General features: G+C 32.7%; 1 protein-coding gene across 1 annotated transcript in view; it reads left to right on the top strand.

Annotated features, from left to right (window-relative positions):
• LOC130656490 (echinoderm microtubule-associated protein-like 6) overlaps positions 1-14133 on the top strand; it is a 55322-nt gene extending 41189 nt beyond the window's left edge. The window contains exons 33-36 of the mRNA XM_057459351.1: positions 10870-10973; positions 11794-11947; positions 13458-13558; positions 13765-14133. Coding sequence (XP_057315334.1) covers positions 10870-10973; positions 11794-11947; positions 13458-13558; positions 13765-13789 — 384 coding nt within the window. The 3' untranslated portion in view covers positions 13790-14133. The remainder of the gene's footprint in view (positions 1-10869; positions 10974-11793; positions 11948-13457; positions 13559-13764) is intronic.
• Positions 14134-15425: the final 1292 nt, after the last annotated feature.

Raw genomic sequence — 15425 nt, 5'->3', positions numbered from 1 at the left:
ATGATTTTTGTACATGAACCTATCGAATTATAAAACTTTAATCTGCTATTGAGAAATTACGTCAATAAGTACTTAAGGGTATTTGTTTTAAATACTTCTGATGTGCTCATAATATAAAAATATATACGTGAAGCTAACCCATATTTAAGCCTGCCCAGTGGGCCAACCCACTTTAAAAATAACAACAAGCAAACCTCCTCGTATATTCGCCTTCACTTTGGTGACTACCACAATGATTTAGATTAGGGAAAGGTTTATTTTGTTTTTTTAGCGACTTCTATCAGTAAATTTAGTGTACCAGCGGATCAATGTTTTTGTAGGGTATGAACTACAAAAACAACTTTCAATTTGTTCCTATAAATTTAATACATGTACTGGATGAAAGTATTTGCTTTTGGCAGGAAGGCTGACATATAGACATAAGTTCTTACAGTTTTCATGTGAGTCTAAGAATATTCTTAATTTTTAATTTGTGACCTTTGTTCTTATAAAGTTTGTTTACTGAAAAAAAAATAATAAGTTTTAGAAATATTCAAAAAAAATTTGTTCAGGAAATTTTTTTACTGGTAATTTTTTTTTCTGTTTCGTGTTTGGTTATTAATCTTTTGTTTGCAATTTCAACCCTCCTGTTGACTTTGTCGAAGTGTGTTGTTGAAATAACACAGAACGCTTTTTGATTGTCTTAAAAATATAATGGTAAGTAAAGCATACGAAAACTTTTTTTTATACATATATGAAATATCTCGTACGAAAAAAATGTGTCATAAATTTTTCTAGCAAAAGTTTGTAAAACAACTTCAAAAAATTTGTTGTCTAATTTACATTTCAAGTTATGACCTTATTAATAATAATGAAATCTTATCCAGTTTTTTAATTATGAAACAAAAAAACAAAAATTTCTTTTACAACAACCTTATTTCAACAAAAACATCGTACCACTTTATTTCTACCATTACATGTTTAATATGATTTCTAAGACGATTAGCGTTAACAGTATTACAAACTTCGTACTCATTCTCCTCTAATTAATTTTAAAAGGTCGTAAAAATGATTTTGAAATGAAACGAGGCGTGATAAAATGTCTTAATGACTTGTAGTTAAAATTTTTCTAATGACCTTAAGGCCAGGCTAAACTTTGTTAGCCTCGATCGTCATTTTGTGATTGCTTTGGTTAAAAACCATGTACACGTCTTGGTACAATAACTATGAAACCAATGGATACCAAGGGGGTGAAGAAATGTACAAAAACTGCAAGTTATTCATTTTTACTCTTTTTTTTTTTCTTTCTTTTTTTTTACCTAGTTACAAATGTTAAAAAACCGTACTAACTGCATACATGCTAAGCTTTATCGATGTCATCTCTCTTCATATAAAATAACTTTTTATCTAGCCAACTCGTATTTGGTGTGTTTGTAGAGAAAAAATTATAGGAAAAAACTCTATAACGAGCGTTTTTAAAAACTCTCGGTAAAACTGTACAAATTAATCGTAGGTCCTGTATGTTTTTAATGTTGGCTATTCCATTCGAATAATAATAATAATAATAATAATAAAGAAAATATAGGAAGATGCCGTGAAAAAAATTACATTTTTACTTTTTGATATTTTATTGAAATAATGTGAAATGACGCTTCTCTATGGATTGAGGTGTTCGAAGTTATAATTAAACTTTTTTGTTCTGTTCGTCTGAGGAAAACTCGAAAATACTTGTGATAATATTTTTAAATTGCTAATAGGGTTTTTCAACACAATCTATTATTTAAAAACCGAAAAAAGATTTTTTATCGTCGAGTTTCTTTTCTAACAACTTGAAAGATATTAGAAAATATAAGCATTAGTTTTTTTTTTTTTTTTTTTTTTTTTTTTTGTTGTTGTTGTTGTTATTGTTGCAGAAAAACTTTGTCACAGTTTCTGGAAATGTCAAATGTGGACGCACAAACAAACAAATAAACGTAAAATAAAACAAAAAAACTTTCGTGAAAAAAAAATATCGAAAAAAAAAGTTCACACCGCACAAAAAAACAATAACTAAAACGTATAATTTTTAAAATCAATTTTTATAAAAAATCATATTTTATTATAGGAACATAAAACTTGTACTTGAACGTACAAAATAATTAAAAACAACAACAAAACGTAACAAAAATCTGTCTTTTTATTATTTAGTTATTTCGAGGAGTGCAAATTCACACAGTGTTGGTTTAAGTAAAAAAGCAACACGTTTTTTTTTTCAAAAACTTAAGAAGCAACAAAATACTATACGAAGACAACAAAATACTTTTTCGATGCTATGCATCAAAATATTGTTAATATTATATATATATATATCATAAAAATAAAACCTTTTTTACGGCTACCGTTAACGAAGCCAATCAACTACGATACAAAACATAAAAACATAATCAAGTCTTTTGTGTTTTTAAATGATTTAGCATGGGTGCCACATAACATTGAAATCTTTTCCATCGTTCAAATTTTTCAACCGTTGGCAGTTGTGTTGAATATAAAATCTCACCGACTTATTTTCGTCTTTCTGTATAAACTTTTTCGGTACGTTGATTTTAAATAAAAATCGCTGTCTTTTATTGCTTCCCAATAAATAGGGTAAAGTCGATCTGTAGTTATTGTTGTCCCAACTGTAAATAATTTTAAGTTCGTCGCATAAAATGTTCGGGTTTCTTGACACGATAGTACCGAATACTGACGTACGATTCGTGAGTGTTGATTCTAAGTATATTTCGTCGTTTTCGTATTCACATTCTGTAAAGTTCGATAACTTAGATAATTTTTTGATGGGCTTTTTTTCGGTTTCTGGTAAATTGTAATTGCGAACAAGTAGAAAACCACAGTCATCAGCGAAGTGCACAGTTTTAGTTCTACGTGCTTTTGAACAAGTTTCAACTTCCTTCTGTAAGGTTGTTCTTTTTGACATGTCCACAAATTTTAAATCTGTATTTCTCATTCCTGTGCTCTCTCTCGTGGTCCGATGTTAAATGAGCTCTTTATGCAAAGTTCGCATTTTTAATAACAACCCGGGCTCCTGCTAATATTTGTACATTGTTTTGTCGATATCGAATAAGATTACGTTTCTCAATCTATTATTCTTTTGTTTTTTATTATAATTTATTCTAAAAGTTAATCAAGCGCATAATTTATACCAGTTATAAATAGATTTTTTTGTTTTGAAAATAAATTTATGCAATGGATATTTCTTATGTTTATCAAATTCTTTGAGTAAAAAAACTGGCGACAGCTCTTTTTTTCTGAAATGTAAAGCGCATTAGAACGTAATATATTTTTTTGTTAAAAAATAAAAAAAACCGTGTACTTTAATCTGTGATAATTTAATATTTTGAACATGAAATCTTTTGATCTTCTTTCCGTACAGTCTTCAACAAACAATTTATAAAATTCTGATAATTCACCTTTTTTTTAGTATAGTGTGAATCGAAAAGGAACCACTTTTACTCTCCTAGGTTAACGCTTTAGAATTACTACCATGACCCACCTATCTCTCACAAAAATTAGAACATAAGAAAGCTATTTTCGACTCACCCACTGGTCTGTTTACAGTAACATATTTACGTAACTTTTTTCTGGATGATATTGTGTACCAGCCGAGATGTAAGCACGAAAACATGCGCCATAAGAGCGAGGTTGAATAACAACCGCATCCTAAGCATAAAATCTCAAGTCTAATTTTTACTTTAGTTTCGCGCGTCTCAAATTCTTTGATTGCAGTTTATATAAATATCAAAAATCATAACATTCAGGAATAGAGAAAAATAACGAAGCTCTAACTTTTTTTATATAATGGCATATTGTTGTCGAGTTCATCTAACCTGTGTGATATCACTTGATTATGTTCATTAGTGCCCAGACTTTTAATCGTTTAAATTATATTTTTTTAAATGCACTTCCATGGTTTGTTTACTTTGGGGAAAACTGACGCCTTCCATTTTCAATTAATTTAATGACACATCCATTCTTATGTAAATTATCGTTACGCTAGCTGCGGTTGGCTTGTCAACGCAAATTAAATGGTACGATTTAAACCATGGTAATCAAATTGTCTCGAACAATAGCCAAGCTTTTTTGCATTAATTAACTATTAATTGCTGATTAAACAAGACACGCAGAAAAGATAGGGAAATGAGATGTTATTTTTTTGTTTACTTAGGAAGAGTTTTAAACTGAAAGACGAGGGTTGTCTTTTTGTTGAACAAATAGCACAGTTTGTCTTATTGTCTTATTCTTTTTTTAGTTTTTTCGCTAGGTATTTGAAAAAGAAACTGGGACATCAAGAAAAGATTATTTCGTACTGTAAACTAGGGAAAATCCTGTATTGTTGCACCAGTAATGATAAATTGTGCAATTACCATTAGTCATGATAACAAAATAATAAAAAGGTCATGTTAGGGCATGCCTTTACTTGTGTGCATAGATTGCTCTCATTTTTTTTTTTTTTGGGGGGGGGGATTTCCTGTCCCCCCCAAAAAAAACTTCCTGGAAAACCATGTCTCATTTTTTGTAAAAGGGAAAATCCAAACGACAACTAGCAAAGTGTTTTTGTGCAATTACTAAGAAGATAGGGAAAATTTATAAAACGAAAGTTTTTATATCGCCTAATCATTTTATTTTTTATTTTTATCTTCTGGCAAAAAAACTGCATCTATGACCCCCGTCTTTACAGGCTGCAGTAATTAGAGCCCAGATAAGATAAATGTAAAATTTGCAGTGCAGCAACAACGAACAATGAGGAGTGCTTGCTTTGCGAAATTGCTTTGAAAAGATGTGCTAAAAGTGTTATTAATTAATATTTGACTTTCATTTCGACTTCGTGTGCACTACAAGCTGGAAAAGCTAACATTCTTTTTGTACTTGCAGCTTTCGCACATAGCAACTTGAATCAGCTGTTTAGTGTGTACATACGAAGTGCGTATGTTGTATGTTAGTGCTGTTATCTTTTTACAGCATAAGACGGGGGTGTTTCGCAGATGGCCATAAAATTTTTGTAAACGGTATTCATATTTCTTCCTTTTGGATAATGTTTACAATAAGCATAAATTCCTTATACTGTGCATGGATTTTGATCTAGTTTTCAGCTGCCGCAGCTACAATATTTCGTACATATATTTCTGTGCATATAACCAACTGTTATTTTTTTATACACACAGGTATGGATACATCGCTTGTGTCGTGCATGGGATCTCGTGCAGAACTCGTGTATGCAGCCAGCTACACTGTTTTACGAGAACAATTTACTAAGTTTGAATTTTAGTGAAAGCTAAAAATTAAGATAAGGGTTATTCAAGGCTGAGCTCCTAATAATACTTGAATAATAAAGAATTATTTTCGTTTTGAAAAAAATAGAAATACAGTGGATTTAAACTCCTCAAACATTTTTTATACACGTTGGAGAAGAGATTATAGATCGCTTTATGTTTTCAAGTGCATTTAATACTGGTGTTACCCAGAAGTTTATAAATTAAAAACTCTTTCGAAAGCTGGGCAGTCCACCTGGAATTAAGATTTACTGATTTTTATAAATTATTACTTCATAAATATGGCCTTTTTCGTGTTTACTATCTTTTGATCGTGCAGAAGAGATATATATCGCCTCTTCTAATCCATTTATGAATTGATTAAAGACATGTCGACCTTACAATCTTTCGGTTTATTAGCTGTTACATCTAAACAATTAATAAGAAAAAAGAAGCTAGCCACAACATCAACGAAAGAAATCCGTTTTTTCACCCTAGTGTCGTAAGTTCACGTTTTAATCTGCTGTTACTACACGAGCTTGGGTTTTATTTTGGAATCGATACATGGAATCAATAATAAAGCACTCGTTTATGTTCCACCCTCATTTTCGTTTTTGTTTTGATGGCTGAGGCTATTTTAGCCAAATGGCATGGACAAGCTAGGTTAAGTTTTTTTTTAACAAACCGCAATCTCGAAAAAGTCTTTGGTCATATTTTTTAAAGAACTGAGAAAATGTTCTTTAAAAAAATGTTCTTTCGAATTTTCGATCGATAAAATTACCAACTAAATATCTCTATAAACTTCTGAAACAATTGTAGCTGTCATGACACCCTCACCTAATTTTGGCTGTAATATGTCTTAAGCCTATCCAACGTAGCTGCCATATGTAGCCCTACCCAAGTGCAACTCACATACCATGTTCATCTCTACATAAAAGTGGTTCCAAGGAATTAGCTATATCAAATTATTTATAAAACAAATAATTTTGGTCAATTGCATTAATTTTTTTTTGTTTTACTAAGCCGCCTTGCCCAATTTATTTCATTCTACTGATAGCCACTCTCCAGTGTTTTCACTAGTAGTTCTTCTCATAGAAGAATACCATACTGTATGCATATTTTATGATTCCTTGTCTTTACATTCATCCGTTGCTTTCAACAAAATATAAAACAACGTATTTTAGAAAAAAAGTGAAAATTGTGGAACGTATATAATTTTTTTAAAAATAGGATTAAAAAACTGTACGGTGATAGAGAATGAAAGCACCATTTTTTATAGTTTAGAAAATAAAGGTGATGCTGGGGACGTTTTTACTACTTATTGTTATTTTTATGCTTTAATTTTTTTTCATCTTTCTATTTCTTTGCGTCTTTTTATTAAAATGAAAATGATTATGAGCGTGAAACTAAGAGCATTATTTATTAATGTGCTTCTCACAACACCTTTTTTTAAATGTGGGGCGTGTCTTCTCACAACGCCCTTTTTGAAATATAGGGCCTGTCATCTTACAACACCCCATTTTGAGCGTGTCTTTGTTGCGCATAGCATATCCTATGCTAGTACTATTTACCTTTAAAAAAAATTATTTTTCATTTGCAATTTTCAGGTTGTAGCTACGACAACAGAGGACCTGTTTGTTTTGTTTTTTTCTTTGTGATTATATTTTGTAATAAACTTTCACCATTTTTTTTTTCTATTTGTACTTTTTATTTGTTTCTTAACTAGATGTGAATTTGTTTTTCAAATTAGCATTTATACTCAGATCACGTCCGCACGCACACCTAGCTTGCTTGCTGCAGTAAACGTAAAGGTTACTAGCTACGAGAAGCTCGGGATGTCCAAAGTAACGTCCAATATCCAAAATAGCGCTCAAAATGAGACCTAAGATAATTTAGTTAACTAAATAATATATAAAATGGTTTTAGAAAAAAGTTCTGCCACACCATTGCAAAGTAAAGTTAAATCTTGACATAAACAATATGATGGAAAAATCATTTGTTTTGGGAAGTTGTGTTGTGTTAGTTTCGAAGTGTAAACTTTTGTCCTACACAAGGCCTCCTTGTCAGTCTCCACTCTAAACCAAATCCTACACTTTCGTATTTGTTCTATAGGGGTGTAGTGTTTGCAACTTGCAATAATGCAACTTACTGCCCTTTCTACCATCTTTAGCAACCATATGAGTTACATTTTTGCCAAGTTCGTCCTTGTTTATTCTTTTAAATCACACAAGTGAACTTAAAAAGTGTCCTGGAGACGATAGTGGAGACGAAGTTGTTAAGATTGTCTTTTTGTTTTGTTGAACCAAATCATTTGTCATGCAATCAAAAGATAGTTAGTTCTTGTTGGTAGACTTATTTTTAGAGGTCGTGCCTAGAAAGATTCACGTGACTATGTACACGTTCTGCTTTCATGCGTGACTTCATTGACACCGAAAAAAGATGGTGACACTATCTGGCGTCTTCTTGTTTATTTACGCAACTTGTTTTTCAATAATAACCTTTGAAATATAACTGGCATACACATACTGGCTACATACCCGATGTGGTTGTAGGAAATGCATTGGATTTTTCAAATATTTGTTGTTGGGATGATAATTTATTTGAAAGGTCAAATAACGCAAATACTTCCTAAATAACTTTTTTTTAGTTTCACACCCGAAATTGTTTTGAGACCCATTAAAAGTAAGTTGTTCTCAAAACTGTTTAAAAATTGTACGTCTTGTTTACTTTCCATTGATATGTTGTTATTTCCAGAGCATGTGCGTGTCTATAGAAAACGTGAACATCAAAACGGGAATAAAACGAGAACTTATTTAGAAAAAAGTAACCAAAAACACAGGCAAATTCAAATAAAGTGTTGAACTTCGAAGAGTTGCTATTATATATCTTTTATAATTAGCTAATCCCGTGTCACACGGTTACTGTGCTTTTTTCTATAATTTCGCATTGACTTTCATAAATCGAATCAAACTCGGCGCAGTCATAAAAAGAAAAAAATAATGGCAATAAAATTATACTGATGCCAGCACTTTTTCTGTAGCAGACGTTTGGAGTTCCTTCAAAATACAACTGTCTGTTACATTAACTTCAGTTTTTCTTTTTGTCAAATAAAAGCTATTTGACATATAGAATCTTCGCATGTTCCATACAACAATGTGCCGAAAATTGTCCGAGAGCCGACTCCTCTTGGTGAAATAAAGTTATGGTGGAAATTTAAAGTTCCAATCTCAATCCTAACGGAATTTTTAATATTTTACCAACAATAGAGAATTTCGTAAAATTTTAGGTTTTTAGGTGCCAGTATATTTAGGGTTAGAAAGTTATACAAAAGAATCACATAACCATTCAATTGCAATCACACTCGTAAAATCTTCCACACAAAGCAGATGTTAAATTATCTTTTTATTGTTAAATTTTATTGTATTCTTTTCTTATTTGTGATGTCTTAATAATCACCAAAAAATACCGCGTGGGAAAGAAATTGAGCGTCTTTTTGTTGTGGTGCATTTTTTTTTTCGTTTACACCAAACATATGCTTCCACTTGTTATATTGCATATGCTTCTTTTTTTTCTTTTTTTTTTTTTTCGTTCTCTTAATGAAATATCGCGCGCTGATTGGATAGCGGTATATGGCGAAATGTTTAAAATCACTGTGCGGAAAATACTCTCCACCATTTTCGTGTTGGAGAATATTTTAAATTTTCAATAATTGTGCGAACGCTTTCCATACTTTGTGGAGATTTGTTTAAATGTGCTTCAAAGTATTTTTTCCCAGGAAAGATAAAATCGTTCTATAAAAGTTGTTACTGTAGTTGGCAAGAATGACATGCGTTTTTAAAGTTGAAATTCTAGAAACTCCATGCTATGCGAGATCCTTGTACAGCATTGGGTGTTAAAATAAGAAACACAGTTAAGCGGAAGAATTTCCTTGGGTCAATGTGAGCAGACCAAAAAACGTGAAATTTTCGACATTTGAGACTTTCTTTTTCAGGTTATTTTGTCTTTATTTGGTGACATAGAACTTCCCTCTTTGTTTGTTGTTTTCGAGTTCATTGTTGCGTGAAGATTAGTAAACGCTGCTGTGTGACGTCACGCCTGCTGTTAACATATTTTGCTTCAAGTTTTTTCATTCATTTAAAAATATACCGAAAAAACTTAGTCTGAAGAAAAAGGCTTGTACATGGAGATTCGCTTTGTTTTTTTTAATGTTTCCTTATTTGTTTTGTTTTTTTACCGAGGCTTCTTCTTTACGGTCGGAAAATATCGTTACATTATGGCACGAATTAATTATGTGCATTAATTAGCAACAAGTGGCTCTGCATAAATTTACGAGCTGAATAATTTAATACGTAAGGTGCGTGATATTTTCGGCGGCAGTAGTCAGACGTCGAACTGCTGGAATGTTTATGAAAAATTCCCTTTGATAGCACCGTTGAAATTTTGTGTATAATTTCTTATGCATGATATGGCAGCTGAATTGTCGAGGTTTAAAAGTTTTTGTTTTTTTGCAAAAACACGTTTTTTTTATGGGACAGGCAGGTTGACATAAACATTTGTTTTTACAAAGTTTTTTAAAAAAATTTTTTCTACTTCATATAACAAAAGAAACGCAATCTGTAGCTTAGAACCGTGACATGTAGCACTAAATCATAGTTCCAACAAATAATTAATCCAATAATAATTTTTTATTAAAATTCCCGATGTTGCAACACAGGCGGTCGTCAGCCGTACGGCAGTACGGAAATATAAGTATGAAATTATACCCTCGTTCCGCTGATTGTGGTTTTCTTTATGTATAATTGTCAGCGTTTTATTGTGTAGTTAACCGTTGCATTGTGCCGCTGACCTCCAAGAAAGGGGAAAGTTCTCTTCGTGGAAATTTTATGGGAGGCGATAGTTGGATAAGCGAGGCTAACGTTATTATTACTTTTGCTTTTTTGTTTGAAATACTTCTCACATCATCCAACCTGTGTAATTGTCATTAATGTCTAATAATATCCTTCCGAGGGTAAACCGCATGAAAAGGACAGCTGTTTTATCGTTACCACCCTATTTTTATGTATATGCATCTCATCTGCGGTTTCATGTTAAACTTACACAATCGGAGTAACGACCTTTAATTTTCAGTTATGCAACATTTCGGAAATTCTTTTTCCTTTTTTTAAGTCTGATTAACGATCTATTTTGTGGTTTTAACGTAGCGGAAAATTTGATTTTTTGAGAGGAAAGGGATTTCGAATCTTTTCGATATGTATTCATTTAATTATTTTTTTAAACACAATAATTTCTCTTTGTAGGAGGTTGTTTTTATCACCCTTTAAATGGCCAAGCGAGGAATTGATGTAGCTATGTGGTATAGAAATCAGCGCCGAAAATTGAACTTCTAGAAATGTCACTCAACGAAATTAAAAAATTAAGTTTTATTGCAATAAATAATAGATTCTCTGAATTGTTTTGATTTTTGAAATCTTTACCACATAAGAGTGAATGCATATCTCTATTACGTCACGCATTGTTGCTTATTTCTATGTCAAACTAAACTTCTTACTATTTAGTAGTTTGCTTCTTGCCTTTGCAGTATTTTTTTATCTACATTTTCTCGTAGGTGTGCACAGACTCTTACGAACGGCTAATTTTCTCGGTACCGGATGGAACACACGTGGCAGATGAAGCAAAGATTTCTAGATTAACATGGAGCTCTTGGACGTGGTAAGGAATGTTCTTTTCAGTAATAGAATTTAGAGACGCATCTCTGTTGTGTTTTGGTCGTGTAAATCTTTTCTGCTAAACATGCAGTATATGGAAGGGTATATGGCCAGACATTGAAAGCCTTGAATATAACTATTTTGTGGAGAAAAACCTTAAGAGACCTTAAAATATAAATATTTCCATAAAACAATTAGTTTGGTTACGAAAGATCGCGTTAGAATGTTGTATATAGATTTTTTGTGGAAATTATCTTTCGATAGATTTAAATATTCATCCTTGTCATTTTTGAATATTTTTTAAATTATTGTGCACTTAGGTATTTGCTGTGTCTGTGAGCTTCGCAACCTTGAAATATCGCAAAAATATGGTATATTAACAATAATAGTAATTTTCTAGTACAAGAAAACGCTAAGCCTCCTTGAGATAACACGCTGAATGCATATAGAAACACAGCGCCTCTGTTTTGACATTACACTCGATTTTGTAATCCTTCCCAATTTTTTTTTCGTGCAGAAGCACACAATGATTATGTTGATGACATTCCAATCAAGCATTCTGTATGTATGTATTTCTCCTCGCCGCTGGGGGAATTAGTTGTATCACATCTCGATAACAAAATCCTCTCAAATCTAAATTTTGTCAAGGGAAAACCGTATCTACTCAGAAATTCTAAAATCTGGCCCTGACCAGTGACAACCATTAGTACAAAAGTTCAAAAACCCACTGTTTTTCCCCTTACTACTTCAGCTCAAAAACTTTTTATTTTTTCTGAAGATCCATGAATAAACGCCTGTTTTATAATGCTGCGTTGTTTTCTTAGCACACTGGGCAGCGATGTGATTGGTATTTGGCCGAAGAACGCTGACAAAGGAGACATAAACTGTACACACTTAACTCACACTGGTAGAACACTAACCACAGGAGATGACTTTGGTTACGTGAAGTTGTACAAATTTCCCGTCTCCGAACGTTACGTAAGTTTTATCGTACTGTTTTATATTACAAGTTCTATGAAATCTTGCCAAATAAGGGAAAGTTGAGGGCGAAGGATGTGACGATCCTGGAATTTTTGACCTCGTGATGTTCGCATCTGTGTAGCGTCCTGTCAAATTTGTGTCAACATCTGAGTCGATGTTATTCCCTGGGAGTGCATGCAAAGGTCTAAGGTATCTATGGAAGAATTTCTTTGGTAATTGAAAATGGACTTTGGTCATTTTTGAAATGACAATTAATTTGGCACGGATTGTTGGAATGTTTGATATGGAGGATATATAGAGATTTGATGTACAAAGAATAGAACATAAGGGGACTGGCCACACCCAAAAATATAATTATTGCATACGAATAACATGCGAATTTGGACACGAAAAAGATAATTGTGTCCGACGTTTTATTGACGTCAGCGTCAACACGTTGACTTGCCGGTTTTTCTATTGACTTCATGTATTTGTTTTGAAAGATTGCTTTTCTGTTGTCATGACGACAGGCGGATACAAGGTAGATGTGTCTTTTTCAGTAAAGTATGCTTTTAGCAATTCGGTTATTTATCCGCAATAAACAATGTAAACTAACACGTGGATCTGCTATCAAGCAAACACAAACACCTTCAAAACGTCTGTGTACAATTGTGCATACAACTTTGACAGAATTTTGTGGGAGGTTGGTCGTCTGTATTGACTTTTCTTAACTCTTTGTTAAAAGATACGACATGTTGATAGATATTTGAAGTTATCGTGTCACTGTTTTTTTTTTCGAATTTTTTTTATCGTTGTCAGTGCAAGGTTTAGTTTCGGAACTATTTGTGTCTTTGTGCGCAATGTTATGTTGGAGGTTTACAAAGCTAAAACAAGTTTGTAGATGATCAAGTACTTGACTATAAGTGATTATTCACCGCCCAACACAAAGATTGTTGATATATGTATATATATTACGCAATCTTTTTAAATGATTCAAATTCTTTCCTCCTCTGTTTGTCTTTTCACTGGATGTGTGAGGATGTGTATCGTTACTGTCTACGTTGCCAAGTAACCGGCTTCTATCTTAGATAATACATCGGTTTGATGGCTTGTCGCGCCTGTCGGTCCGTTTTCATATCTGTCGGCCATTTATGTCTGGATTTCTCCCAGAATATTGCGTTGAAAGTTATTTTTTATGTCGGCAAATATATATTACGTCACGCTCGCTATGTTGGTAGTAAGGATGTGAATTCTGAGAAAAAAATCATTACGTATTGGTTAAAACTAATTTAGCGGTTGTTATTATGTATCGAATCAGATGTTCAACAACGACACATTCGCTACCGTTGCGTGGCTACACTTCCTGATTATTTTATATCTCGATACGGTGAAGCAATGCGACGGAAATATTAAAACCGTTATGACATCACGGGAGATTCTGCGTCATTCGTTACTAGCATGCTAATTTATTTTCTCTGATGTGTTCCTCATCGCCTCGCCTTTACAGCTTTTTTGATGTCTCGTTTAGACAAAGGGAAAGAAATACGTTGGACATTCTGCGCACGTGACTAATGTTCAATTCACGCATGATGACAGATACTTGATAAGTACAGGAGGAGATGATTGCTGGTAAGTGCGTCGTAATTGATTTTGACGGCTCTTATGATGACCCTAAGCTCTGCTTCGCATGAGAACCCCAAGAATAGCGCTTAAACTTCCTTTTACAGTGTGTATTAAACTTATGTTGGAAGGGGCTGTAAGGTAGTTAAAAGACGTCCTTGGTTTCTCGCTGTTATTATAAACTGCGATTTCTAATATGGTTTTCTTATTTTTAGTGTGTTTGTGTGGAAATGCAGTTAATCAACAAAAAAAAAAAGATTTAGAAATTTTGAAAAGAAATAGAATTTTGTAATATATTCTAGTTATAATATTTTTAATGTACTCGACATTTTTATCAACAATATTGTGATTTGGACTGAGTGTAATCGGATATTAAAAGCCTGAGTTGGATTTCTCGTACTTTCAATGAGATTTTTCAGTTAAATATAAATTTGAAATAAAAAATGATTTTTTATTAAGTCGGTGGTTGTTTTTTTGAATATTGCAAATAAATTGTACTTTTTTTTATACATGAATTTTTCTTTTGAATGTTTGTTGTTGTTGCGTCAAACTTTCTTATAGTCCAAGTGAATAGCATTGGGTTTGACATCGTTACGAGTAAAAGTCACGCTATCGAAAAACCACCCATCACCTCACCTCAAAATAACATTAAAATAAAAAATTGATATTTTACCCTCTGTATCGGACACCATGGGACATGCAAAAGTGTCTGCAATATAGAGGTGTCCGCTATATAGAGGTATCCGCTATATAGAGGTTCTTCTTAAATTTACTGAGGTGTTGGGGTATAGTGAAAAAAACTCATTGAATAAAACTCTATTGACTTTTTATAAGAATTGTTTTATTGGAGGTGTCCGCCAAAAGTAAGTCGATTTCAGAGGGTGTTGTAAATCGGGACCTTAATGTCCGCTATGGGACGTGTCGGTTATATGGCTCAAAAAGATTTTTTTTTTTTTAAGAGTTTGACCGTCATTTTATCTGTTCCTGGGAATAGCGGCAACACGAAATTTCGGAAATTTTTACCATCTATCTTAAAAAATTAACATGCTTTCCTCTAGCCTAGCTAACTTAGCTTCTTTGAGGATATCAAAACTCAGTTTTTCTCATACGAATGGCTAGACGCAAATCATTGTGTCAGGGGAAAACCCTTATTCAAATACGCCAATTAACACAAAATAATTTCTTAGAGCAAACCCCGAACTAAATCCAGCCTGATCGCATCTTACCTTCTTAAATAGTAACAGAATTGATTATTTTTTTTTTTTGGGTGAGTGAATAAGGCCTTTCGTGTTTAAAACAAAGGATTTGCCGATAATGGTCATGTGAGTAAAAAACAATAGAAATAACCAATCAAAAAGTACCAGGAAATTCGATTGCGATTGCGTAATTTTTTCCGGTGGTAAAAAAAATCTGGTGGGTGTCCTGGCTCCTCCCTCATATAAGAAATACAAACAATACATTCGTCCTCCATTTATGTGAGATTTGAAAAAAAAAAATTTCAGCAAATACCCTATTTGAGTCTTTAGAATAAAATCCAACTGTGTCGGTCACGGATGGACACGATTCTAATAGTCAGTGAAGGTACGGTTGAAAGATGCAAACAAATATGGTAGCCACGAATCAAAAGTCACGATTTTTGTGAACGTAAATTCATTTTTTGCAAATATAAAGAAAGAATTATAGCATTAACTGACAACAAGCAGACTTTAAGAGCGCATTAGTATAATTGTAATTGATTAAGACCTGACCGTTACTTTGTTTAGGTGCCATTGTGTTTGGCTATGATTCAAAAGACCGCGTGTTCAGTGCTCTATATTGTTCTAATTTCAACCTGATTCTGCATTCAGTCTCAGAGATGTGCGTTTATAAATCAAAA

The sequence above is a fragment of the Hydractinia symbiolongicarpus genome, chromosome 9 (genome assembly GCF_029227915.1).
Source record: "Hydractinia symbiolongicarpus strain clone_291-10 chromosome 9, HSymV2.1, whole genome shotgun sequence".
Taxonomy (NCBI): domain Eukaryota; kingdom Metazoa; phylum Cnidaria; class Hydrozoa; order Anthoathecata; family Hydractiniidae; genus Hydractinia; species Hydractinia symbiolongicarpus.
This window is presented reverse-complemented; position numbering and strand designations above follow the sequence as displayed.